This window comes from Bubalus bubalis, chromosome 3, assembly GCF_019923935.1.
Source record: "Bubalus bubalis isolate 160015118507 breed Murrah chromosome 3, NDDB_SH_1, whole genome shotgun sequence".
NCBI classification, from domain to species: Eukaryota; Metazoa; Chordata; class Mammalia; order Artiodactyla; family Bovidae; genus Bubalus; species Bubalus bubalis.
Genome location: NC_059159.1, coordinates 160,440,688 through 160,468,112, shown reverse-complemented (window position 1 = coordinate 160,468,112; position 27,425 = coordinate 160,440,688). Strand labels below are relative to the sequence as shown.

The 27,425-nt window shown below is 38.7% G+C and overlaps 1 protein-coding gene across 2 annotated transcripts in view; it reads left to right on the top strand.

The window, feature by feature from the left end:
- The window catches only part of TMEM245 (transmembrane protein 245), a 77,602-nt gene that overhangs the window by 25,548 nt on the left and 24,629 nt on the right, over window positions 1-27,425 (top strand). Inside the window, exons 6-13 of one of the 2 annotated variants that reach the window (XM_025282192.3) lie at window positions 29-198; window positions 3,325-3,348; window positions 8,698-8,802; window positions 11,804-11,886; window positions 12,888-12,978; window positions 19,121-19,219; window positions 23,098-23,229; window positions 27,265-27,387. In XM_025282192.3, coding sequence (XP_025137977.2) covers window positions 29-198; window positions 3,325-3,348; window positions 8,698-8,802; window positions 11,804-11,886; window positions 12,888-12,978; window positions 19,121-19,219; window positions 23,098-23,229; window positions 27,265-27,387 — 827 coding nt within the window. The remainder of the gene's footprint in view (window positions 1-28; window positions 199-3,324; window positions 3,349-8,697; window positions 8,803-11,803; window positions 11,887-12,887; window positions 12,979-19,120; window positions 19,220-23,097; window positions 23,230-27,264; window positions 27,388-27,425) is intronic. The other variant, XM_025282193.3, reaches the window with a different exon arrangement.

Here is a 27,425-nt window from a genome sequence, read left to right as displayed (position 1 = left end):
GTGTGTGTATTTCTCACCTTCCTTGTAGTCTGGGTGCTCAAAAAGCTCATTATTCACTTTGGCGTCGTCAACTTCCTGGAGAAGCGCTGCGCCGTGTGGTGGCAGGCGACAGAGCACTTCCTGAGGGAGCGGCAGCAAGCCCTGGCCCCGTGGCCAATTATCGGGCTCGGGAAATTCTTGCTAAAAGTTGATAGCAAGGTATTGTAGTTTCATAACTTGAGCTGCTTTCAAATAGAATTTATGTATTTCGTTGTCTAAAAGATTCCATTTTATGGTATATTAGTATTTACATTGTACTTGCTGATAACACATTTAATGTCTAACTTTGATGAAATTTAGAGTGATGGATGGGATAGATGTAGTTTGAATAAGTGTTGTGTAAGTATTTTTACAACTTAAAAACGAGGGAAAAGGAGCACCTAGTTCAACTCTCATTTTATAAGGACCAAATTGAAATCTAGAGGGGTTAAGTGACTTGCCTAAAATTATATAGCCAGGTGTAGCTCAGTTCAGTGAATAATTTTGGATAATTCTCATGTGTCAGAGAGCATAAGTTTTACGGAAAACCAGATGAGTCCTGGAAAACTAGGTGCAGAAGCTCTGTTTTAGTGGGGAGACAGCAATCCATTAAAATTAAAGGCTGTGCTAGTTTCAGAAGCTGATGTTAGGAGCATAGTCTCTGAATTCAAACTTTAGATTCAGATCCCAGTTCTGCTGCTTATTAGCTCTGTGATCTTGGATGAGTTTTGTAACCCTTCTGTGCCAGTGAATATAAAGTATGATAGCAAGTATATCTTGCAGAATGGTGGTGAGGGTTCAGTGACTTACATGTTCAGTTCCTAGACTGGGATCTGGTACACTGTAAGTTCCGTAAGTGTTAAGTGGTTGTTATAATTTGAGGGGAGAGGTGTGTATAGCATATAGTGGTAGTCCTCAGCAAGAAATGACTCCCTGTTGATAAGCAGTGGGAAAGGTGATACCAAAGCAAATTTTGAAGCACTGCCAGGAGTTTATTAGACAGGCATGGCAAGAAGAGCGGGTAAATGGAACAGTGTAGGGGTACAGGGACTCCCACAGAGTGAGTTCTTAGGGAACAAAATGGGGTATGTGAAATGGTGATTAGTGGGAGGCAGAGCTGGAGAGTCAGGCAAGACTGGATCAAGAACACCTTTTTGTGTGCTGTGCAAGCTGGACTTTTTCACAGGGCTGGTGACTACTTTTAACAGGTCCATCCGCTTAAGGCTGAAAAAACACTGTTGGATGAAGCAATGTAGATAGAGACAAGAACAGTGTCTGGAGTTCATGTGAGGGGGAGGAAGTCAAAGGAGGTGCAGGGGATACATATTTTTAATAGATGGCTCGGTTGTCTTCCAGAAAGTTTGCTAGTTTTAATTCCCACCTCAGGAGCATATGAGAATGCCCATTTCTTTGAACTCTTGCCAGTACTCGATATTATGGTATAACTGAAAGTCCATTTTAGTTTTGTAAAAAGAAGTATCTCTGTGTTGCTTTAACGTGAAAATTTTTAAAATAACAGTTGAGTTGACCATTCTTTTATTTGCTTCTTGGCTGTTTATATTTTTCTTTTTTAATTTGCCTATTTTTGTGTGTGTGTGTGTGTCTTTTGTGACCATGATACGTGGCTTGTGGGAATCTTGGTTCCCTGACCAGGGATTGAACCTGGGCCCTTGGCAGTGAAAGTACAGAGTTCTAATCGCTGGACCACCAGGGAATTCCCTGCCTATTGTGTTCTTATTAATTTTTTTCAATTTTTTAAATAAGAATCTAGGACTTCTCACAGATTTCAACATGTTTATCATATCTCCCTGATTAAGGTGATGTTTTATCTTATTAGAGCAGATTTATCACTTCAAGCTGTTTAAAGAGGGTGGCTCTTATTACATCAGTTCATTTCTTTGTCTTACCACTATCAGATGGCATAAAAACCAAGTCCTGTTTTCAGTGTTCCCATATACTTGTATTGGGAGCACTTCATTTAGGAAAACTGTACAGTTGTGTTGGTTGAAATTCCAGGGGCATCAAAAAGTATTTGTTAAGGGGTAGTCTTGTAATGGAGAAGAAAATGGCAACCCACTCCAGTGTTCTTGCCTGGAGAATCCCAGGAGCGGGGGAGCCTCGTGGGCTGCTTGTCTATGGGGTCTCACAGAGTCAGGCATGACTGAAGCAACTTAGCCGTAGTCTTGTAAAAATTTGTCATTTTTATTCTAATTTATATGCCAGTCTGTTGTTCTTCAGGAAGAGAGACAGTAAAATGAATAAAACTAGCATTTTCTGTTATATATGATACATATCAGAATGAATGGCCATCACAAATTGAATATTTGGTCAGTTATAATTGATGCCAAAATTATGTTTTATGCAGTATAATAATATATCTGGGTTCCTGCTTTGGGGAATAAATCCATTTTCCATGTTTCTATTTAATTTCAATTGATTGGACCAGTGTTGAAATGATCCATCTGGAGAAAGTTGTTCGAAGTACGTGTCTAAACATGTACTAGGTGTGTGTTAGGAATAGCTCTGCAAGGAGCGTTTAGTCATTCAGATGGAATTAAGCTTTTTAGTCTTTATGCTTTTTATATCACTAATAATGCTTTAAATCCTATGTTTGCTGATTTTTATTTTATGTGCCCATTAACTAGCATTAGTTATTATAGTGCTAAATATTGTGAGGTGTAGGTGAGGTAATGTCTACGTGAAAAAACAGCAGGATATTGCATACAGTAGAAAAATGCATGCCTAAAAAATTGGAAATGGAAGAAAATGCGCCTAATATGATCAGAATCTTAAATATGTCTGCTTTTTGGCCAGGTATTCGCTGTTCCAAATGAGCACTGAAATGTTTTACTCTAGGAAATGTAAAATAAGTGCTATTTTAAAGCTGCAACTACAAAGTTCAATGAAAATGTAGTGTGTGAACAGGAGTTAGTTTACATAGGGACTGAAAATCTTTTAATGCATGGTATGTGAAAAATCTTAATTACCGCTTTGATCTTTGGAATTTGGTATGAAAGTTTAAGCCTGTAAACATTCAGGTTATCTTTATGTACTTTTAATCATTGAATTTCGAACAAAGTTTGTGGTTATCATCATTTCAATCGTGTGTCTTATAGGAATACTACATTCACTTGATTTCGAAACTTTGTTAATGCATTTCAGTTTTTTTTCCAGTTTTTCCTGTGTCTGAGATAATTTCCTCCTCATGCTCTCAGTGACTCTCTTTTCTTTTCATACTATTACTGCATTCTCTAATGATATGCCACTGTTCTTATCTTCTCTCTCACCTTTACCCCTATCCTCAAGCTCTGGCACTGGCTAAATAAGAAGGTAAATGAACACCCGGATGTTGATTTTTATTATTGAATTCTGTAACTTCCCCCCGTATCTCCGTTCTCACCCTGTTTCTGTTCATATGTCAGACTAAGTTTTTGTTTTTTAAAGTTCTAATTATAAGCTATGGAAGGTCGTGAAGCATTAATATTGCCACAGTGCAATTTGCTAAAAACTTAAAGCTGTTTATTTAGGATGTGAATGGTATCTCCTTGCCCAAGTGTGTTGACGTTCTGTCTCATGGTGCTTTTGTCCACAGTGACCTCCAGACCTTTTCAGCTCTATAATGTGGCCCAGCCTGATATTCTCGTTTCCTTTGATGTGTGAGAGCATTTTAGGCAAAAGTTACTTGAAAAGGAAAGAGAACTCTTTATGGCTACTTTTTCTATAAATAACACCACAGTTTTTAAAAAAGACTTGTGAAATATTTGTATGATTCTCTTGGCTGATAGTGTTTTTTATCTTTTTTTTTTTTATAGCTAGTGTTTCAAAATTTTATTTTTTATCTCAGAAAATGGTGTAGTCATGGCCTGTGACATCTAGTTTTATGTATTTCCCAAAATGTGAGGTTGTATCTATGGTCAGTGCCTCACATGATTGGCATGGAATTTTCAGTAACTTAAATGAAGCCTAATCCTCTGGATTAGGAGGATTTGGAGTACCATACCTTTGATATATAGTACACATACAGTAGTTCTGACAGTGTTACCAGATCCCTAGGGCAGATAGCAAAAGATGATATCATTCGTGCATATTGTCATTAAACACAGTAAGACCTTAAAAATCTTCAGTGAAAACATTATAGCAGGCCTTAAGAAAAATGTGTTACCTCTTAGAAATAGTTCAAAATGAGGCTCTTGGGTGTAAAGATTAGAGTTTCGTTCTTTCTATTGAAAGAGAAGAAAGGGGAGACTTATTGACAGTGCTTTTAAACTTTGGATTGAAAATAAACAGTGTGTAAAATCAGCATACACACATACCACTGTGACCACACATACACATACAAACACACATACACAAATGGCTATGTGTACCTCTGCTCTACAAAACAAATATGAGTAAATGAGTTCAATCCTTGGCAAATGATAGTGCTACAAAAATAAGTGATATTTTCTTACTTTGATTAAAGTAGGTGGTCTTATGTATTTCCCCACTTTGTTTTTATTGAAATGAAATTGTTCTCAAGAGATGAGAGAAAGGAAAGCTAAAGTCATTAGGTTCAATCTGATTTAACCTTTGGTGACTTGAGTTAGGTTACCTAATTCATAGCTGACTAATTGTGAATTAGTTTTAAAAGATTCTCAAGGAATCAGACAACCTTTTCCTTTTCTTTGATGATTCTGTGTAGCATAGGTAAAGTATTGGTGTAGAGTTGGAGTAACTGCTTTAACTTCTGAGGGCCTGTGCCCCGGGAAAGCACATAAATAAGTTGAAGTCTGTTTTGTTACGTATTTCATCCAAGGGCAGAAAATTTGCAGCATTGGGTATTGGTATTCCAAGTTCAAGTGGAGTGAATTAGAAACTAATTCAAGAGAAGTGAGGGTGAGAAACACGGCTATGATTAATTCAAATGTAACTGTTTCTCGAGACTTAGTTGTTTTATTTCTCAGTATTTATTATTTGCACTGAGACTGCTAGAATTAGGTTAAGAAAAACAAAGCAAAATAAAAACCTACACATCCAGAATAATGAATAGAAAACTCAGTAGTGGAATGACAGTTTCTTCATAACTTGATAAAGAAGGCAAGTCAGTTCAGAAGCCTCAGAGTATCTTTTGATATAACTATGTATTTACTGACATTTCTACATTTTAAAAAATGCATGCCCTTTATTTATACTTAAAACATTCAGAATGTCATTTTAAAAGTACTCCCATTCTACTTTTAGAAAATAAAATCTCAAACCTAAAATAAACTGGGAAATAAGTGGAGCAGGGTAGGGACCGACAGGCAGTGTGGTTCCCCTTGCTTAAAGCAGAGCACAGCCTCGGCATTTCTTTACGAATTCTCTCCCTCATCCCTGCCCCTTCTTCGCTTCCTCTCACCACGTTTCTCTCTGTGCCTGTGAGTTGCAGTTTCCTTATGAGTCTTGTTCTATTCACTCTTTTAGGGGGTTCGTTTCCTCCGTAAGTTTTCTACCCTCTTTGATTGTTTCTTCTTGATTGGTCCTTAGTTCTCCACATTTTAAAGTCTTTCCTGTCTCTCTTTTCCTCTTTTTTTTTCTCTTTCACTTTTGCTGTCTTCCTTTTTGCTTGTTTTCTCACCTTATCTTAGCTGGCCACATGTAAATAGAAACCTCCCCCCGACCCCTGCCATACACATACCTTTTGCTTGTGTATGGAACATCTTAAGCGATTTTATTTACAGGCATGCCTTGGAAATGCTGTGGGTTGGGTTCCAGACCACAACAGTAAAGTGAATATTGCAATAAGGCAAGTCACATGGTTTTCTTTGGGTTCCCAGTACATATAAAATTTGTTTGTACTATATGTAGTCTGGACTTCCCTGATAGCTCAGTTGGTAAAGAACCTGCCAGCAATGCAGGAGACCCGGGTTAGATCCCTGGGTCAGGAAGATCCGCTGGAGAAGGGAAGGCTACCCACTCCAGTATTCTGGCCTGGAGGATTCCATGGACTGTATTATACAAGACCATGGGGTCGCAAAGAGTCGGACACGACTAAGTGACTTTCACTTTCACATACTGTAGTCTGTTGAGCTTAATAGGTAGTGCAGTGGTAAAAAGTTGGAGACTGAGTTGGACACATGTAGTCTATTAAATGTGCAATAGCATTATGTCCCCCAAATTGTATAAACCGTAATTAAAAATACTTTATTGCTAAAAAAAAAAAGACTAAACATCATCTCAGCTCTCAGTGAGTTGTGGTAGTAACATCAAAAGTCACTGATTACAAATCACCATAGTACATCTCATAACAAAAAAGTTTGAAATATTGGGAGAATTACCAAAATGTGATAGAGATACAAAATAAGCAGATGCTGTTGGAATAAATGGCACCAATATAGTTGCTCAATGCAGGGTTGCCACAAACCTTCAATGTGTAAAAAAGCATGTTATTTACAAAGCACAATAAATTGAAACACAATAAAACAGTGTCTGCTTGTATTTTAAATTTTCAATAAAACATCTAACCCTCAGTATTATCTCTTGAAAATAAATTTTTATTTAGGTGTCTCTTATTCCAGTCCTCAGGTATATAGATGGAGAAGGCAATGGCAACCCACTCCAGTACTCTTGCCTGGAAAATCACATGGACGGAGGAGCCTGGTGGGCTGCAGTCCATGGGGTCGCTAGGAGTGGGACACGACTGAGCGACTTCACTTTCACTTTTCACTTTCACGCATTGGAGAAGGAAATGGCAACCCACTCCAGTGTTCTTGCCTGGAGAATCCCAGGGACGGGGGAGCCTGGTGGGCTGCCATCTATGGGGTCGCACAGAGTCAGACACGACTGAAGCGACTTAGCAGCAGCAGGAGCAGGTATATAGAGCTTGTGATAGGAAAATTCTACCCTGCCTTGAAAAGAGTTTGACTTTTGTAATGTTGTTGTACATAATGTGTTTGTAAATATTCCATGTTTTATATGTTAAAAACATTCAGACATAACTTCAGATACTTTCCAAATAAAACATCTTTTATGTTAGTGTATTTCAGGATGTGAATTTTCTAAAAAAAAAAATGAGGCTCCTAAGTTATTTTCAGAAATTGTAATTTGTGAATACCAATCCATTCTTAGTTCTGATATTTTCTTTATTTTGCCTATTCAAATATGTATTAACTGAGCTTTTACCACATGCTGTGCACTGTTAGGTTTTGGAGATACAAAGAGGAATCATGCAACACTAGCTCTTTGCTCAGGAAACTCCCAAAAACTACATGTTGAGTTAGTTTCTGATTGTGATACTTTTCACTTTCACTGATTTTAGAACTTACATTCAAAATATGACCTCTGACCTTCCATATCTTAGAAGCCTGTTATTACTTTTTTTAATCTCTGCGTTGTCTTTGATGCTTTGGTAGCATGCACTGAAAATTAACTCTTCTGTTTGAAAGCTGTAATTGTCAAGATAAAAATGCACTGTTTATCTTTGAGTTCACTGTAGCATCGATCTCTTGGTGACAGTGTCCTTCCTGAAAGATAAGGAGGTGCAAGCTTATAATCTTTGAATAGAAAGCAAATGTTTTAGAAGACATGCTGTTTTAACCATCCTTCTTTGCTCTTGGATGTTTAACTGTTTGGAGAGCATAATTCATATTTAAAAGAAGAGTAACTTACTCTCAGTGCTCATGTTGGGATGGAGGGGTGCATTGTGGTATTTCAATCATCAGTCTGGTTGTATTTTTGAAATGTTAATTGGTAGCTTTGCATGTCAGGAATTCTAGAAATCTGTCCAGATTAGATATTCTGAAAACAAAAGTTTTAGAAAATGTAGGATTATTTGTGATTGTGAAAGATGAGAGAAGTTATACTCAAAATAGAATGTCTAGTGGCATTTTGGAAAAGCATAATTTTAATTATTGATTAAGAGATAACCACTGCATTAATGATTATTCTTTATTTATAGTCAATTATAATTTGTCATAAAGCTTATGGTTTAAAAAGAATAGAAATTTCAAGTGGATTTCTTGTTTTATTATGAAATATTTCGGATATAAAAGGATAGAAGAGCACCCACATGCCTGCCCTCCAGTGTGAGCAGGTGTCAGCTGTGCAGCTGAAGCCCTTGTGCGCCCCTCCCTGATGGTGCATCCGTGTCCCAGCCCTTTTGCTTCCAGGGTAGCTGTTCTGAAATTGGTATTTATCAGTGCCTTAACAATAGATGTTATTTGTAACCCTGATGACACTAAAGGAAAAAATATTTTGAATGTAATTCCCATTTTAATTTGCTTCTATTTTATCTACAGTTTAGGACATATCTGTATTGTAAGAGTCATCCTTTTTCTAATGTCATATCTATTTGCTAATTGACAGTAGGGATTTGAGGTCACTAATGGATTGTCATTGTTTAGTTTGGAATGTTTAATCAGATCATAAATTCTAATCTGAAATGTCAACATACCACAATATGAGAATCCACGCATAGATTTAGGTTATATTCAAATTGATTGCCTTTTCTTAGAAGTGACAATATAAGCTCTTTCTATAACAACAATTAACACTGTTAGTTAATTTTCTAAAGTGGCTTATAGCTTTCACTGCTTTAATCATTATGCCATAGTTTCTGCAATGCTGAATATCCTGTTTTGTCTTCATGATGTTTGAATGCACATGTGTTTTTATTAAGCTGTGCTTGAAAGGTGACTAATTCTCTTTCTCATTTCTGTGCAGATGATCATCTGGTTGGAGAAGATGTTAGACAAAATAATTAGCATTTTCATCATATTTTTGTTAGTGATAGGAACACTTCTTTTAGCCCTACTCCTGACTGCAAAGGTACAGTACAACAATTACTATCACCATTAATAAACTCTTTAACTGTTAGAATTTGTTGTATGGATAAGAAGCCAGCAGTTGCATGCATAGGAAATGTTACTTTGCTTATAAATAATTACAGCATTTAAAGTATGTATGATTTTTGTATTGCTGGTTTTGCCATGAATTTGCCTAATGTATTTTTATCGTTTAAATTTTATTATCATAAAAATCCTCTGAGGTAAATGGCAGATGAAAAATGGAGATACTGAGGGAAAAGTGGGTTCTTCTCTCAAAAGGAGAACTATGATCTGGTCCATGACTCCTAGCGTAGATCCTGTTCACTTGATCAGAATTTGATTCCTTCCTTCATGTCTCATTGTTCTTTCTGCTGATTTACCATTAAGATATTTCTCACTTTCCAGATCCTTCCAGCTTGCATTTCCTTTCCGCCTTCCTAGTTTGGACTGCTATAACAGAATACCATACACCAAGTGCCTTAAACAGCAAACATTTATTTCTCATAGTTCTGGAGGCTGAGAGTCCCAGATGAAAGTGTGAGCATGGTCAGCTTCTTGGTAAAGGCTCTGTTCCTGGTTTATAGGTGGCTGTTTTCTCCTTGTATTCTCACATGATAGGGAGAAAGAACATCTCTGTATTTCTTCATTTAAGAATGCTAATCCCGTCGTGTCTTCCATCAGGTCTTCTGTGGTAGCTCAGTCGGTAAAGAATCTGCCTGCAATGCAGGGTTCAATCCTGGATTGGGAAGACCCCCTGGAGAAGGAAATGGCAACCCACTCCAGTATTCTTGCCTGGAAAATGCTATTGACAGAGGAGCCTGGTGGGCTGCAGCCCATGGGGTCACAAGAGTCGGACACGACTTAGCGATTAAAGCACCACAGTGACTAAACCACTACCACCAGTCCCATCATGAGAGCTCCACCCTCATGACCTAATTACTTCCCAAGGGCCCTACCTCTTATAACCATCAACATTGGATGTTAGGCTTTCAACAGACGAATTTTGAGAGGATATAAAAAAATTTAGTCCTTATTACCCCTCTTTCATCAAAGAAAATCATTCTCCAGAGTTCAGCTAAATTTTTTGTCTCTTACTGGCTTTTCAAAAAACTTTTGTAGTCTGTCACAGTCTTTATTTTATTTGGACCCTACTGAACTCTGCACCCCAGATTTTTATGTGTTGTTTTCCAGAAATTGTGAAGCTTACCTGATATCCTGGATGTGAACCGTTTTCATATAGTGCTGTAGAGATATGGTGACTTAGCAGAAGCAGCAGCAGCAGCAGCAGCACCTGTTAGCAATAGATAATCTAATATGCAGCAATTTACTAAAGGATTGCCCTGTTTCCTATTATTTGACTTTCCACTTGGAAGTCCTATTCTCAGTCACTGTTAGCCTCAGTATGCCCTGATCTTATCATTTGCTTCTAACAATCTGCTCTCTGTACCTATTTCAGTTAAAATGCAGTTTTTACCTTTTCTTTGGATTTTAATCATGTATAGTCACTTATTTAGACTCTACAGACTTGAGAGGCCTGTCTTTGTCTTTGTTATATTCCACCTAAACCTTCCTCTGTATGTTTTTCTAGTTCTTAGAGAAACCTTTCCCCAGTATGTAATTCTTTTCCTTTTTTTTCTCTTTTTCCTCTCCTGTTCCACTTTCCCTTCTTTGTCCCTTTGGTAGGGTCTTCTGGCCTGCTCATCTCAATTGTTTCATCTTTCTTTTTCTTTGTTCATTGCATGCTTCAGTTAGCTTTTGCTTCCCTGAACTTTGATAACAATTATTACTGAACCATTTCTTTGTAGTTTAAGACTCATGCAAACTGAGCTTTTGAAGGAAACTTACTGGTTATCTAGTTCATTCTCCTAGCCAATAAAAGGATCTTTCTCTAAAACACCATGACAGTATCCATTTGAATGTCTTAATAGACATCTCAAATATAACATGTCAGAACTGAATTCCAGACCCTCCCATGCTTGTCTCTTCTTCTCATTTCAAGTGACAGCTTCATTCTGCTTGCTCAGGTGAAAAGCCTCAGGGTCATTCTTGACCACTTTTTTCTTTTATTAATAGATGCATATCCAGTTTGTCAGAAAATCCTTTTTGCCTCCATGTTCCTAGTATGTTTTGAGATAATAGCAGGGTTGAAGATGTTAGGTAATTCCTTTCTACCTAAAGCAAGAATTAAATAGTATAAAAATTATTATAAACACCATATCAGGGCATTGAAAAATGATCAGTTAGGCAATAATTTGAGGACTGTTTGCTTGTGAAAAACTGCTACTGCATCTGATAAAAGCATGTAGTTTGTGGCTTTTTTACTTGGAATTAATTATCTTCACCTGCCTTGTGTGGGCAGAAAAAACCTACAGATTTTATTATGGGTGGTGGTGGATTTGGTTTGGGACTGGGAACAGAGAAGCTGTGAATTAAAGAGAGAGGTTCTGGAAGCAAGAGAGGCATAGAAGGGCAGAGATTAATAAATCACATTTTAGAATGGTATATGGGAGACCCTAAGGTATCTTGTGAATATTGAAAGCCTAGGGAGATTTGCACATTTGTCGTACCTTTGATTACATTTCTCAAGTTTCACACATCTCAGGCTAGAAAGGATGAAGCTTCCTAGTGTGAAGTGTCTGAGCATAACTTTATGGCAATGTTCTTGGCAGACTGTTTAGCTATTCAGGTTCAGGGGGAACCCTTGGGGTTTTCAAAAAATAAAAAACACTGAGCAGAGACATTCATGACAGGGCAGACAAACTTTGCAGTTATTACAGGTAAGTTGTTTGCTTACTGAAACAAAACGACAGCTCTCAGAGTTAAAAAACAATCTAGGGTTGCCTTGCTATGGATAGTGGCTGTTCAGTGCGGTCTCTTAAGTTAACTGACACTAAGATATCTAATTACTTGATGCTTGAAGCATTGTTCCTAGAGTAGTATAAAAGATAAATGTTAAATTGAGTTTAATTTTTATTGATACTCTTTTCTTGTCCATAATACAGGTACATCAAGAGAGTGTACACATGATTGAAGTCACAAGCAATTTGATTAATGAAACTCTAGCAAATCATCCTGAGTGGGCAAAGTAAGAATGTAATTTTGACAAAAATAGAGATGGATGGCCAGAGAAGAGTTTGCCAAAACTTTGTGAATGTTGTCATTTTTGCATGAGAATGACATGTAATGGGATGGTGGATGTAATTTTGACAAACAGAGATGGATGGCCTAGGTTCTATGTCTGTTTTTATGAAATGATCTTCATTGGTACAGTTACCTTGGAAGAGAGAAGAGTTTGCAAAACTTTGTTGAATGTTGTCATTTTTGCATAAGAATGACATGTAATGGGATGGAGGAGAGCAGAGGGGAAAGTCCGAATATTGAATAGAGTCTCACAGTATACAACATGTCTTTGATTTACTAAGCTTTCCCCTATGTTATGTTGTTTGCTGAAGACGTTGTCCCCATTTTACAGATGAGGAAACAGGATCAGAGGTTAAGGGATTCAAGAAAATCCCCCCCATGGCAGAGTCAGAAGTGTTCCCATACTGTATCATTTTTTGTGGCAGAGTTGGCAGACTACGGTACAGAACCAAATCCAACTACCTGTTCCATAAAGATTTATTGGAACAGCCTACACCTGTTCATGTCATGTTGTCTGTGGCTATTTGGAGGCTGCAGAAAAAAGCAGACAGAATTGAGTAGTTGTGATACAGATCATGTGTCCCAAAAAGCCTAAACTATTTACGCCTTGGCTCTTTACAGAAAAAAAAAGTCTGCCAACGCCTGTAGGATCTCTTTGCCTACTTGTTTAATTTGGCTTCTGTGAGAGGGTTTTTACGTTTTCGTGGAGAGTGTTCCTAGGATTATGCTGTTCACCTAATTGAACTTGATGACAAATTGTATGGCCTCCTCTTTTATTTTTTTTTTTAACTACCCCCATGGTAGTCAGTAATTTAAGTTAGGAAATACTCTGCAAGTTTTAGAATCGTAAATTGTAAATGATTGCTTAAAAAATTAAGTTCCAGGGATTACTGGTGCAGTACACTTCACCAGTTTTTCATTTTTCCTTTTTTTATTTTGAATTAGTTGGCTTCCTGAGGCTCAGGTTGTCCAAAGAGCCCTTAATTCTGCAGCCAACAACGTATATCAGTATGGACGAGAATGGATAACCCACAAGGTAAGGGAAGAGCCTATTTTCACAGCTTTTTCTTTGCAGGGTCTTCATTGGTAGTGACTTCTTGCTTTGATAAAGCAAAAATGGAGATTCTGTTTATAATTTCTGTTATTGAAATAGGCTTAAATCTATAAATCAACAGTCAACATAGGATGAAATAAAACCATCTGGACAATCCTATTGATAATTGCTGGTAGCCTGAACAATCCAAGAGGCTGGGCATTTGCTTCATATTCAAAATAGATCTGATTCATTGTTTGTACATTAGGACAGAATGATCACTAAGCTTGGCTGATCAAATATGGCTTTGTGGAGAAAAAATTATTAACACCTATTAAATTTTATTATCTGCTGATAACTGTACTCGACAGTTTGCAATTTGTTTCATTTAATCTTTCCAAGAAACCTATAGTAGTCTGAATTATTTTACCCCCTTTATAGACAAGGAAACAGACTTACGTAAATTTACTTAAGTAAATTCCCACTGGTCGTGTAATAAATCACAGAGCTTGCTTTCAGACTGAAGACTGATTCTAAATCCTTTGCTCTTTCCACTATGATATGCTAGAAGTGTGTGCCCGGAACTGATCTAAGTGCTTTAATGTGGCACTTGAGATAAACTGTGAAGGAATGGAATGATAGGTCCTGGATGAATAGAGAGAAGGAAGAGTCTGTTTTAAGAAGGGGTATTTATGTGATCCAAGATACAGAGATAGGAGTGTACTTGAGGAGGTGAGTTTGACTGAAGTTTTGTGAAGGGGAAACGAAAGGCAGAGGAAAAGACACAGCTCTTGTAGCTAAGGATCAGACTCCATGATACGGATCTGGGACATCACTTTTTTCCCCTAGTTTTTCCTGTGGAAATGAAGGTAATTTGTAGTTTTAATGTATGAGGTAATTGGGATTATCTAGGGATTGCCAAAACTTGTTGCATTGAAATGTGTGCCAAAAAATTCCCTGTTTAAAATTCAAATTCAGAATCTAAAAAACAAAAGAAATTACACTGTGTATACATGCCTACTCAGTTGCTCAATTGTGTCTGACTCTTTGTGACCCCATGGACTGTGGCCTGCCAGGCTTCTCTGTCCATGGAATTTTCCAGGCAAGAATACTGGAGTGGGTTACCATTTTTTCCTCCTGGGGATTTTCCCGACCCAGGGATCAAGACCGCATCTCTTGTATCTCCTGCACTGGCAGATGGATTCTTTACCACTGCGCCACCTATTGGAAATTACACTGCTGCTGCTGCTGCTAAGTCGCTTCAGTCGTGTCCGACTCTGTGCGACCCTATAGACGGCAGCCCACCAGGCTCCCCGGTCCCTGGGATTCTCCAGGCAAGAACACTGGAGTGGGTTGCCATTTACACTATACGTTCAATAATCTGCTAACCTAAGGATAGAATCGTGGTCAAGTTAAAAGTTAGGAGAAAGATGTGTTACTGATTTTCCTGGGTCCATGCCAGATAATGAAATCCACTGTCACATGGAAGTTTTAAAGAAAATATTTATTGAATAAACAAAAGATAAGTACAGTTGACCTTGAACAATGTGGCGGTTAGAGGTGCTGACCTTCCCTGTAGTTGAAAAGTCCCTGACTTTGCAGTTGGCTCTCACTTACCTGGTTCTGCATTCTTAGATTCCACCAGCCACTGATCTTGCACTACTGTAGTACATATTTAGTGAGAAAACTTCACATGTAAGTGGACCTGCACTGTTCAAACCGGTGTTGGTCAGGGGTCCACTGTATGTGCACATGCTTCTCAGAACTATCATGGAAGGAAGACCGAATGTTGCAGAGGGCTTTTAGATGCTTAGATATATGTTTGCCTGACTTATACTGTGGATAACTTAGTGTTTCATTCTTGAATTATCTGTTCAGGAGAAACTTTTATTCTGGAATTCTTACCTGTTTGGGAAAATAATAAAGGGAATTTGGATAGCTGGAAGAATGTGCCTTAGATTTTAAAATATATTTTTAATTATTTAGAGGAAAAAATAGGTTTGAAACCTTATACTTGAGAGTCTAAAATGGAAGACCTCAGAAGAGACATGATTTTCTACGAAAAGCTGTAAAATATTTGTGATCCTGATTTAGGAGGCACAGGGATAATATCTAAAAACAACCACTGAATTGAATGGACAAATAAAATGTGGTATATCTGTATAATGGACTATTATTTGGCCATAAAAAGGAAGTACTGATGCATTGTACAACATGGGTGAACCTTGAAATCATTACTAAGTCAAAGCAGCAGTCATAAAAGACCACATAAGTATGATTCCACTTATATAAAATGTGTGAGAGGCTTATCTATAGAAACATAGAGTGGTGGTTTTCAAGGGTAGGGGATTGGGAAGAAATGGAAGAGTGATTACTAGTGAGTATGGAGTTAACTTCTGGGGGCTTGAGAATGTTCCAAATAGATTGTGGTAATGATTACATAACTGTGAATGCAAAAAAAAAACTGTTGAGTTATGCACCTAAATGGGTGAATTGTAAGGTGTGTGAGTTATATGTCAATAAAATTTTTTTTTTTTTTTTAAAGAGTCATTGACATTGCAGAGGTAGCTCAGATCTAATCCAGCTAAGAGTCATATAAGAATTGAATCCTAAGAACTACAGTGTAGAAAGGGCCAAAACTAGGTGGGGATGGAATGCCACACTCAGGAAAGAAGAAAAGTTTTTTATAGCCTATGTTTAGGTATGAACAGAGAAGGTTACTTTCTATGTGCTTCCAGCCTACTTTGTCAGCTATATCTCCTATGTCCTCTGTTCATTGTCATGGTTCTAATCAAACCCTCTAGTTGGCTCGTTCCTCAGCATTCAGTGATCTCATTTTAACTTGATTACTTTCTTCAAGACCCTGTCTCCAAATACTCTCACATTCTGGGATCCTGGGGGTTAGGACTTGACATAAGAATTTAGAGGTGGAGGACACCATTAAGCCTGTATTGCGGCCTAAGGAGAGAGTATGGCTTGAGGAGGACCAGACATAGTTTCCTGCACACTTAGGCTTTTGAAGGCCAGAGAAGTGAGCCAGCAGAGAAGATGGAGGAGGAGAAGCCCTGTGTTGCACCCTGTGTGTCAGTGAGGCCTACAGAAGAAAATGTTTCAAGAAAGACTTGGTTGTATCAAATGCTACCAAGATTTCAAGCAAGGTTGGACCAGACATTTGCCTTCTGACTTACTCCTGTTTTTGTAGATTAGGCTGTTTGCCTTAAGTTACACCTCAGAGGGCATTCTGACTGTTCTTAGTGTGGAATTGGGTTTCACATACAAAGAGCATCTCATTCCTCCAGTGGGATATGTGCTTCAGTGATTTTTTGTAGCAGCGGTGGTGTGCCCGTTAAACTCAGTTCTCTGGCCCGATCTTCCTTGTGGCTTTTGCTAATATAATGTTGCAGGCTGGTAATTGGGGTCTGTAGTATTCTGCTATGATTGATAGCACCACAAATTTGAAAAGAGTATTTTATAACATGCTGCAAAATTTTGCTGAACTCTCTTTTGAGTTAGGCTTCCCAGGTGCCTCGGTGGTAAAGAATCTGCTTGCCAGTGTGGGAGATGCGCGTTTGATCTCTGGGTCAAGAAGATCCCCCGGAGAAGGAAATGGCTACCTATTCCAGTATTCTTGCCTGGGACATCCTATGGGCAGAGGAGCCTTGCAGGCTACCATCCATGGAGTCGCAAAAGAGTCAGACATGACTTATCGATTAAACAGCAACAACTCCTTTTAGTTAGTAGTTGTGGTATTTTAGTTATTCACCATTGTGCTGAGAGTGAGACAGCTAAAGGAGATGTCAGTTTGAAATAGTGCTTTATTGCAGTAAAGGCCACTGTGCAAGCAGCCAAAACTGGAGGCTGTCTGTGACCATTTTAGGCTTCTTCTGGTAAAAGATCCCAGAGGCTGACAGAATGGGTCATAGGACTGTGAGAATCTGACAATCATAGTATATAAAAAACACAGTTAAAGTCAGTAGAGGACTTCCTTAGTGGTCCAGTTTAAAAATCCGCCTGCCAAGGCAGAGGACGCGGGTCCCATCCCCGATCAGGGAAGATTCCACCTGCTGTGGCAGCCAAGCCCGTGTGCCACAGCTGCTGTGGCCGCGCCTGGCGCCAGTGCTCGGCCACAGGAGCCAGCGCCTTGAGAAGCCCGCACACCACAGCTAGAGAGGAACGCCTGCTCGCCGCAACCATGAAGACCCAGCACAGCCAAAAACATTATGGATGAATAAATAAATAAAACTTTTTAAAAAAGACTAAATCCCCATGATTGTGAAATAAGTAGGGAGAGTTAGAATAGGGGTAATGGTGGGTTTTAATTACTGTGGATAATTTGCTCTGTTAGGTGTTCTTTGTCCATAGGTTATATATGCTGTAGATGAAAGACTATTAGACAGCTTTTGATCCTAACTCTGCTACTTTTAGTCCCAACTCTTAGCTGCATGACCTTGGGCCTATCATAGATTCTTTCTCTTTTCTCATTTTAAAAGAACAAAGGGTTAACCAAACGTTTTTCTGTCTAACTTTGTTGAGATTGTTGCAAAGGTCACAGAATGTAGGTGAGAGCCATTTGTAAACTAAAATACTATGCAAAGATGAATGGCTTTTATATTCACTAATTTGTCTTTGGTTTATGAATAAATCAAATGTAAGAGAAAACACTGAGCAGATATATTTGTATCCAATATGTCAAAAAACTGGTTCAGGTGTCTATAAGATCAGCATTAAATGGTCAAAAGGTATGGTTAGGTCACACAAAAGGAAATACACATTGAAAACCAACATGGAAAATGGTCACTCTCATCACTAAAGAAAAATATAAATAATTATTACTATTTCACACCTATTAAATTATCTAATAATTTAATAATTTATCAGTTCATAAGGTTTGGGAAAAATTGGTTCTTTCATACAACATTGGAAAGTATTAATTGGTATAGTCCTTATAGAAGACAGTTTAGCAGTGTTTGACTGGAGTCATTAAAATGCTTATTTCCTTTGATTCCTGTATGTTTATCTTAATGTTAGTAATAAAAAAGTTGCATAAAGATATTTATTGCAGTGTTACTTGTGACATTATAAATTGGGAACCATCTCTATGTCCTATGATTGATTAAATAATAATAGAAAAACTTAGCTAATATGAAACCATATAAAAATAAAGGTTAGTGTTGAAGAGTAAAAATGAAATACTTATGATGCAAAAGAAAATATAGAATTCTAAACTGAGAATTCTAAACTGTATCTGTGTAAGCAGGCAGAAAGTTGCAGAGGGAAAAATGGCAGCAGTTGTATTAAGTGGGGCAACAAATCATTGTCTTTTTAAAAGCATCTTTAAGATTACCATATGGTTTTAATAACACGTAACATGTAGGATGAGATACCATAATGACTAGCTTTCTCCAAGTTATCTTGTCTTAGTGTTTTTGATTTCCTGAACCTGGAAGCCAGTCTAATTGGTCATAACTCTGAGACCTGACATCTCTGGCTCAGACAGTAAGGAATCTGCCTGCAGTGCAGGAGACCCGAGTTCAATCCCTGGGTCTGGAAGAAGATCCCTGGGTCTAGAGAAGGGAATGGCTACCCAGTCCCGCATTCTTGCCTGGAGAACCCCATGGACAGAGGAGCCTGGAGGGCTACAGTCCATGGGGTCGCAGAGTCGGACACAACTAAGCAAATAACACACACTGAGACCTAACATCTCTCAGCATATTCAAAGGAAGATTTGCGTTTAGCTAAGGTTCTAAAATTTAACCTAAAGTTGTGTAGTAATTCTAATACTAGTGGTAAATGTGACAGGACACTTCCATATAATGGTCGAGCACCAGGCTCACTTGGGAAAGATTTTTCTCTGGGCAGATGAGATCGGAAAGTCAGTAAGCATGGCTTTGTTCTCTTAAGACCTAAAGAAGTTTTCCTAGAGACCTAAGAATAAAGGAAAGAATAAAGAAGCAAAAAGATGGGAGAGAGAGTATTTACTGGAAATACTGAGTAGAGTTTAAGGAAAGAACAGTGTGGTTGGAGGCAGTTAAATAGTCTGGGACATTTTAGTTTGATTTGGAACAAATGTAAAGACCAGCATGTATTAATTTTATTGGATTGTTGCCTGAAACACTAACTCAGATTATATCTGTATTCCTTCCAGCTTCATAAAATTCTCGGAGATAAGGTGAATAATACGGCCGTAATTGAAAAACAAGTACTAGAACTTTGGGATAGGCTGTATCATTCTTGGTTTGTAAAGGTAAGTTATTTTAGCTAAGGACTTCAGTTGTAAATGAATAGTGTCCTTTTATGGACTCATTGACTAGGTCTGATTGTGTTAACACGGGATTTCATTTCTTGACATTTTTAAGCTGCAAGGTCTTAAACCTCAGGTCATTAAAAGTCAGCTTGAACTGATGATTAACTTCCATGGCAGAACCATCAGTTTCTCTGTTATCGGTTTTCTATCTGCTTTTCATTATCCTCAACTACTGGGGTCCAGCCAGCCCCGGTGGATCCAGGGAATTCGAAGGGGAGACGGCTTTGGTGATCAGGATATGATAGAATTAAAGATATAAACAGTGATCAAATAAGGATAGCTCAGTGAGAAAATTCAGTGGAGAAAAGAGGCTGAATAACTTGGTTTACGTGGAAAGCTAATAAAATTCCAAAATAAGGAATTTGCGTCACCTACATAGGCCACAGGCGTCCTCCCGTTCTCCCGAAGGAGAGGAGACACTAAGGCCTCCCTAGTCAGATCTTAGAAGCCCAGACATAATTAGTAGGCTTGATGAGCCTCCACGCTCCAGATGGGAATTCAGCCAGAAGGTGAGAGAAAGAACGACATGGGGAGACCAAGTTTCGGTGAACAAGGCCCGCACTTTATTTTCCAAAGTAGTTTTTATACCTTAAGTTGTGCATAGGTGATAATGGGGGAAGGGGTAGAGTCAGCAGTAAGCCAGGCTTCCTTCCTGCAAACTTATCATATGCAAAAGTTTAGGTGAATTACATCATCTTCTGGCCAAGAGGCCTGTTAACATTTTATGATCCTTTCTTCAGAAAACTTAACTTTTCTCTAAAGGTGATCATTCTAAAGTCAGGTGCCACCCTCCAAAAGCATTAGATAAAGTTGCATTCCTATAGGGCAAAGGTGTGGTGGGCTATAACAAGAAAAGAATTAACTCAAGGGTCCAAGGTTACAAACATTAAAGCTACTACTTACATTCGTGTACACCAATTATATTAATCAATACACTGCCAGAGACACAGCAGGTAAGGGATATGGAAACTTAGCAGCAAACACTGGCCCAACAAGTGAAAAACCCTTCACCAATACAATTTCTAATCAATCTTTTAACTGCTCAAAGGAATCTGTATTTAGACAGTTTAGAACATCTCATGCCTCTCACGGTTGGGAGGCTGTGAACAATCACATGTGGCCGGAAGAACCTATTCAGGCAGGCTAGAGGACTTCCAAAGGAGTTTGTAGGTTGAAACACTCTTGTCACACCCAGGAACTTTATTAACTGGAGCTGTAAGTTAACTCTTTTTCAGAGAGAGGTGGTGGGGGACAGCTCCCCGTAAAGTCAGAGGTGTAGGTGAGAGCACAAAGCAGTAAAGTAGGCAGACTCTGGTTTTGGGAGTAGATGCTCGAGAATTCCCAGGGGGACTCCTGAGGCTCGATCCCGCCTTTGCGTATGCTGAGCCTCCTTCCTCATGACCTTTGCCACGGGTGGAGTTCCTCACGCTGGCTCCCAGCACTCAACAGTGTCTCATCTTCTTAACCAGATCTGTGCAGTAGAAGTGTGATGCAAGCCGTATATGTAATGTTAACTTTCTAGTGGCTGCATTAAAAAAAAGAAAGAGGAAAAAAAAACTAGGATGGATGAGATTTATTTTAATAATGTATTTTACTTAACACAGTATACCCAATATATGTCATTTCCATATGGAATGAATGAAAAAGTGATGAGATTCTATATTTAAATCTTTTCCATTCTGAGTGTTAGAGATCTGGTTTATCTTTTACACCAAGAGCATGTTTAGGTACTCGGTAGCCACAAGTGGGTAGTGGCTACTATTTGGGACAGTACAGCTCTGGAATTACGAACTTTTTCTTTGAGGAAGTGAAAATAGATCTGAAAGTTTAGAGATAATTATTTTATTTTAAATAAACCTTTAGTGCTACTTGTACTGATGAGTATCATTTTTTACTAAATGTAAAAATGACCTTTAGAAAGCAGGTAGTCATGCAGGCCATTCTGTACACTGGGTTGGCAGGGCCCTTGGGCCATCAGGGACTGTGCTGTGGAAGATGCCGATGCAGGGGGAGAGAAATCGAGTGGGGCAGAGTTAGCTTGGGTAACAGGGAGGAGGGCGCAAATGAACATTTGCATATGTTCCCCAGTGACCTGTTTGGCATTGTATGCTCTTGCCAGTTCAATTCAGTCGCTCAGTCATGTCTGACTCTTTGCAACCCCATGGACTGCAGCACGCCAGACTTCCCTGTCCATCACCAACTCCTGGAGCTTACTCAAACTCATGTCCATCGAGTCAGTGATGCCATCCAACCATCTCATCCTCTGTCATCCCCTTCTCTTCCCTCCTTCAGTCTTTCCCAGTGTCAGGATATTTTCCAGTAAGTCAGTTCTTTGCATCAGGTGGCCAAAGTATTGAAGTTTCAGCTTCAGCATCAGTCCTTCCATTGAATATTCAGGACTGATTTCCTTTAGGATGGACTGGTTGGATCTCCTTGCAGTCCAAGGGACTCTCAAGAGTCTTCTCCAACACCATAGTTCAAAAGTATCAATTCTTCTGCACTCAGCTTTCTTTGTAGTCCAACTCTCATGTCCACACGTGACTACTGGAAAAACCATAGCTTTGACTACATGGCCCTTTGTTGGCTCTTGCCTAGGAGAAGTTGAAGGAATGGTGATGGGTTTTGTGGGTTTTCAGTAATTGAGAGTTAAACTCACTGGGAGCACCTCCTGGTGGTCCAGTGGTTAAGACTCTGAGCTCCCAGTGCAGGAGGCCTAGGTTTGAGCCCTTGTCAGAGACCTAGATCCCACATGCCACAACTAAGAGTTTGCCTGGCACAACTAAAGACTCCACAAGCTACAACTAAGATCCAGTGGAGCCAGATAAATAAATAAATATTAGAACCAAACCAAACCTAACTGGGGAATCTCTGGATAGATACCTGATGAAGAGCCAATTACGAAGGTTGTATCTTGTTTCTTCTGCTAATTCTGGGGCTTCTGCTTACACACAAACAGCTTTTACTGTCCCTCAGCCACTTTGAGCTTCCTGAATGGTCCAGGGAGGTCAGTCAGTGTTTTAAAAGCATAGGTTTATAAGTGGGTAAGTGCATTGCTTTCTTTACCTCTTTTACTAGGACCTAATGTTTTCTTTGCTAATGAAGATTGGTATCCCTGGGTTTTTTGGAAAACTGCGAAAATGGAAACACATGTAAAATGTTAAGAATCTACTTCTATTTCTAAATTTTAGCCTTACTAGTCGCTTTGTTTATTCATCACCCTTCCACATCTGTTATTCTTGCATATATGCCAATGTAATTCTTTCCCCGATAGACAAGTTCGATTTCTCCTTTGCACCCTTCTCTTTCATATTCTGTTTTTCCCTCTTTTATTGAGATATGATTAATACATACCATTATATTTACTATTGCTTTTAGCTATACTTTTTCATATTTTATTTCTCTCAGCTCTCTTTAGTTTGTTTGGAAGAGTAATAAGGTAGATGAGGAAAGGAGGGAAAAAGCAAAAATGGGAGACTAAAAGAAAGGTTAGAGGGGAGAAGGGGGGAAAATAAGATGAAAGTATATGCTGTGTTCATGTTCAATTGAATATACTGACGAGTAAAGTGTGTTCATGAACATGCTTAGGAGGGATGCACTTAAGCTAGGCTGAGACACAGTAGCTAGAATATAAAAAGAGAAATATATTTTGGGTCTTTTTGATGGAGTTCTTTGTTAATTTCTGATATAATACGAAGTTTTTCACCTCTGTGTATTTACTAAACTGCTCAAGTGGACCTGAAACAAAGTAGGCTATTTATATGTCTTCTTGTCTTCAGGTTAGGACGGGGATTTCATGTCTGAACTGTTTTGTTCCACAGAACGTATCGCACTCTGGAAGGCACAGAGGGCACAAGCTGCACATAAGTCGTCAGAATAGCTGGCTGGGGGACATTCTTGACTGGCAGGATATCGCTTCGTTTGTCCATGAGAACATTGAGACGTTTCTTTCGGTAAGAAATAGTATTTTTTAACTAAATTGGACTTAGGAAAAAACAGACTCTAATTCCCAGGTTTTTTTCACACTTGTAAATGTCTTTCATCACCCTGTTTTTTAATGCCATGAGATTTTGCAGTTTTGAGAGTTCTAATTGCACCAGAAAGATGTCCCAAAGCCATAGGCCTCGAATGTAGCTCCCCTGACCCTCCTCTGTGGTTGAAGAGTAACCAAGAGATGCCGACTCAGGAAGCGTGCACGATGCTGTGGCTCCCAGGCTCTGAGAATGGTGTCCTCATCCCCTAGACTGATCAGGATGCCCCTTGTTGAACCACTAGCAAGGGAAGCCGCCTTTGGTTGGTGAAGTCCTTTGGCAGATAGAAATATGGTTCCAGTTACAATAGAGAGACTGGATGTTTAAAGGCTTAGATTTCTGTCATCCCTCCTGTCCTTCCTTCATGCGCCATCCACCTCTGCTTGCTTTCCAGAAGATCGGAGGCAGCAAGGAACAGTTTGCAGTGTTGCTGAGTTTCACTCCATAGCGTACTTCATGAGGTCTCTCGGCCTGTGGCTTTTCACAGAGATGAGAAATCCTCTCTTGTGAATAAACTTGTAACTCTTATCATGTTAATAAAAATGGAGGTTTGGGACTTCCCTGGTGGTCCAGTGGTTGGGAAAAGCCCTTCCAGCGCAGAGGGTGCAGCTTCGATTCCTAGTTGAGGAGCTAGGGGACCCCATGTGCCTCGGTGCCAAAAAACCAAAACAAAATGGAAGCAGTGTTGTGGCAAATTCAATAAAGAGTTTAAAAAAAAAAAAAAATGGTCCACATTAAAAAAATCTTTAAAAAAATAAAATTTTTTAAAAAGTGGAGGTTTGCTGTGCTAGATGTTTTTAAATTTTAATTTTTATCAGGACAAGAGATGACCATAGCTGAAAAGTCAAAGATGCTTGAAGGTGTTAAATAGTGAATAGCGTTGCCCCTGCTCTGTGCTTCCCCCTTCAGCCTCATTCTCCAGAGCTCTGCATTCTTTTAACTTTCTCTGTGTATTTACCTCTAAATTTCTAAAATAATATTTATGCTGCTCTTCCTTGGTTTCACAGTGTTATCTTCAGCTTCTGACATGGAAGATGGAGATACAAGTCTCTCAGTGCCTCCTTACTGCTCCCCTAGGGTTTTCTTATGACTCTGTTGGGCCCTTCACCCATTCCTGCACTCACATTTTCCCGTCCTCCCAGTCGCCTGATATAGCTGTGATAGTTTGACGTTAAATCTAGAAATTCATGTCCTTCAGTTCTAAGAATGTTGCTTTTGATAATCCCTTCCCTCTGTTTTCTCTAGTCCAGTGGCTCTCAAACTTTTTGGTCTGAGAGCTCCAAAGAGCTTTTGCTGATGTGCATTCTGTTGGTATTTATTGTATTAGCAGTTAAAACCGAGAACTTTAAAAATATTTAACAGATCACTAAAATATAACGTTACTTGTTGACATAAAGAACATGCTTTTTGTGTTTGAAAAATAATCATTTTCCAAAACAAAATAATGATTTAGTGATAAGAGTGGCTTTCATCACATTTTTGCAAACCTGTTTAATGTCTGGATTCTCATGCTTGTTCCTGTACTCAAGTCTGTTGGAATATGTTGTTTTGGTTGAAGTATGTGAGGAAAATCCAGCCTCACACAGATATGTAGTTGGAAAAGAGAGGGAAGTCTTTTAATAACTTTTTCAGATCATGGTGACAATTCTTTGATACTACTCTGACACTTAACAGATGGTATTTCTTTAAGGTTAGTTGCAGTGTGGGATTTGAAAGTGTTATCAGTGAACTTTTTCTACTCTTATATTAGGGTCCATGGATCTGTCTTGGCTAGGAATGGATCTTTCACCCTTACATGATTTTATAATGTGCACTGGTCATTTGGAATTAGTGTTCACTAATTTCTAAATATCGACATATTTTATTATACAGTATTAAAAAAAAAATCACGTTCTTTAACATCACCACCTATCTCATCAGAAAAAATTTTAAGAAACGTCAAGGTCAGCCCTTGATTCAGTTTTTTAGTTTTATAATACCCAACATCTATTTCTTATTTTCTGAACCTTTCTTCTTAATCCCTTTGAGTACATAGAAAAGTTACTGGATTGTGGCTGGCAACTACCAGTCTACAGTTAATGTATTCCGTTAATTTCTTAAGAATTACCACAGCGTATTTCCTATCAGTTTGACCCAGAAACTTTTTTTTAAAATTTTTAATAAAAATTCCAAAAGACTGAATTCCCCAAAAGAATGCTTGTCAAAATCACAAGTAAGGGCATTGTTGGTTTGTTTCTTAGAATCAGTGGCATTATTCATTCATTCTTTATCCCACAAGGTCAAACAGTCAGTCATGCATATTTTTGTAGGCATCATGAAGCATTTGCAAGATTTTATGTAAGGAGTTATTGTAAATGAAACTAGCCTTCCAAACTCCTCTCATGAAGGCTGCGCTGAGGTTTGCAAGAAACTTCGAGGACAACAAAATATGCCTTTTATAAGTCGTACATTTGAGGCAGGAAAGGAATGGATAGGCCTTTCATAGAACAGATGGTATAACTTGGACATATGACAGAAAACAGAATTTCTCTTTTGAAAAGGGCACCAAAATAAAACAGATATTAGGAGTTCTGGTGCCCAGCTCTGGTTCCACTTATTAGCTTCAGGCCCTTGGGCAAATTTTTTAAAATCCCTGAGCTTCAGTTAGTATATCTGTAAAACAAAGATGGTATCATCTCCACTGCTTCCCTCACTACCTTGCTGTGAGGTTTAGGGAAGCATTTTGAAAGCTATGATGGAAGGTGTTTTTCTGATCATCTTGCTTCCATGTTTTTCATTAAGAGAGAGGATAGTCCTGTCAATATGAGTTAGGTATTGACCATCCAGTGATGTCCATGTGTTCAGTCATCTCTTGTGTTGTTGGAAAGAGGGTGTTTGGTGTGACCAGTGTGTTCCCTTGGCAGTACTCTGTGAGCCTTTGTCCAGCTTCATTTTGTACTCCAAGGCCAAACTTGCCTGTTACTCCAGGTATCTCTTGACTTCCTACTTTTGCATTCCAGTCCTCTGTGATGAAAAAGACATCTTTTTTTTCATGTTAGTTTTAGGAGGTCTTATAGAACTTCACTGAACCGTTCAACTTCAGCTTCTTCAGCATTAGTGGTTGGAACATAGACTTGGATTACTGTGATATTGAATGATTTGCTTTGAAAATGAACAGAGATCATTCTTTCATTTTTAAGACTGCACTCAAGTACTGCATTTTGGACTCTTGTTGACTATGAGGGCTACTGCATTTCTTCTAAGGGATTCTTGCCCACAATCGTAGGCCCACAATCTTGCCCACAATCCCCTCATGGGGATAATAATAGAACAGACATTATCAAGTAGGACTTTAAATTCATGAAGAGACAGGAAATGGAAACATGTAGGGGTACTATAAATATTATACATCTTCTTTCAGTAATACTTAACATGTATTAATATCTGGTTCTAGTGAATTTGCTGGTAGATCAAATGAACTCAGTAGGTCTTAATATAGGGTCATATCTATCTGAGGAAAGATTTTCAGTTGCAGAGCTCTGACCCCATCTGTTCATTTTGTTTTTGTGACTTCGGTTCGTTTCTGTCATTGTGACGTTAGTGAAGTCATTGAAGTGATGTTTTATATTTTTCGATTGTTCTAAGTTGGAGATGGCAAGGTGGTAGGGGAGGTGAGTAATAAGGCAGATATTAGGATTTCATGGCCTGCACTTATGGTCCTACAAGCTACATCCAATCACAGGTTACATTCTGGCATGTTCTCCTGTAGGTATTTTTTCTCTGTGTGCCACGTTCACATAGTTATAATCATGCTGTGTATAAACTTTTCGTGTCTGGTGTTTTAAACAGAGCATTATATCATCAGATATATTTCTGTGTTACAGCAGGGATGTTTTAATGGCGGCCTACTGTTTGCAGTAGGTTCACCATGATTTACCTAACCATTTTCCTTACTGAGCGTCGTTCAAATATTTGCAGATCTTAGAGTCTCTGTGGGTTGTCATGAGCCGGAACGTGAGCCTGCTCTTCTCCACCGTCACCACGCTCCTGACCATTCTCTTCTACAGCGGGACTGCCCTCCTCAACTTTGTCCTGTCGCTGGTATGTCCACACAGCCAAGCACATGTTGCACGCCTTCC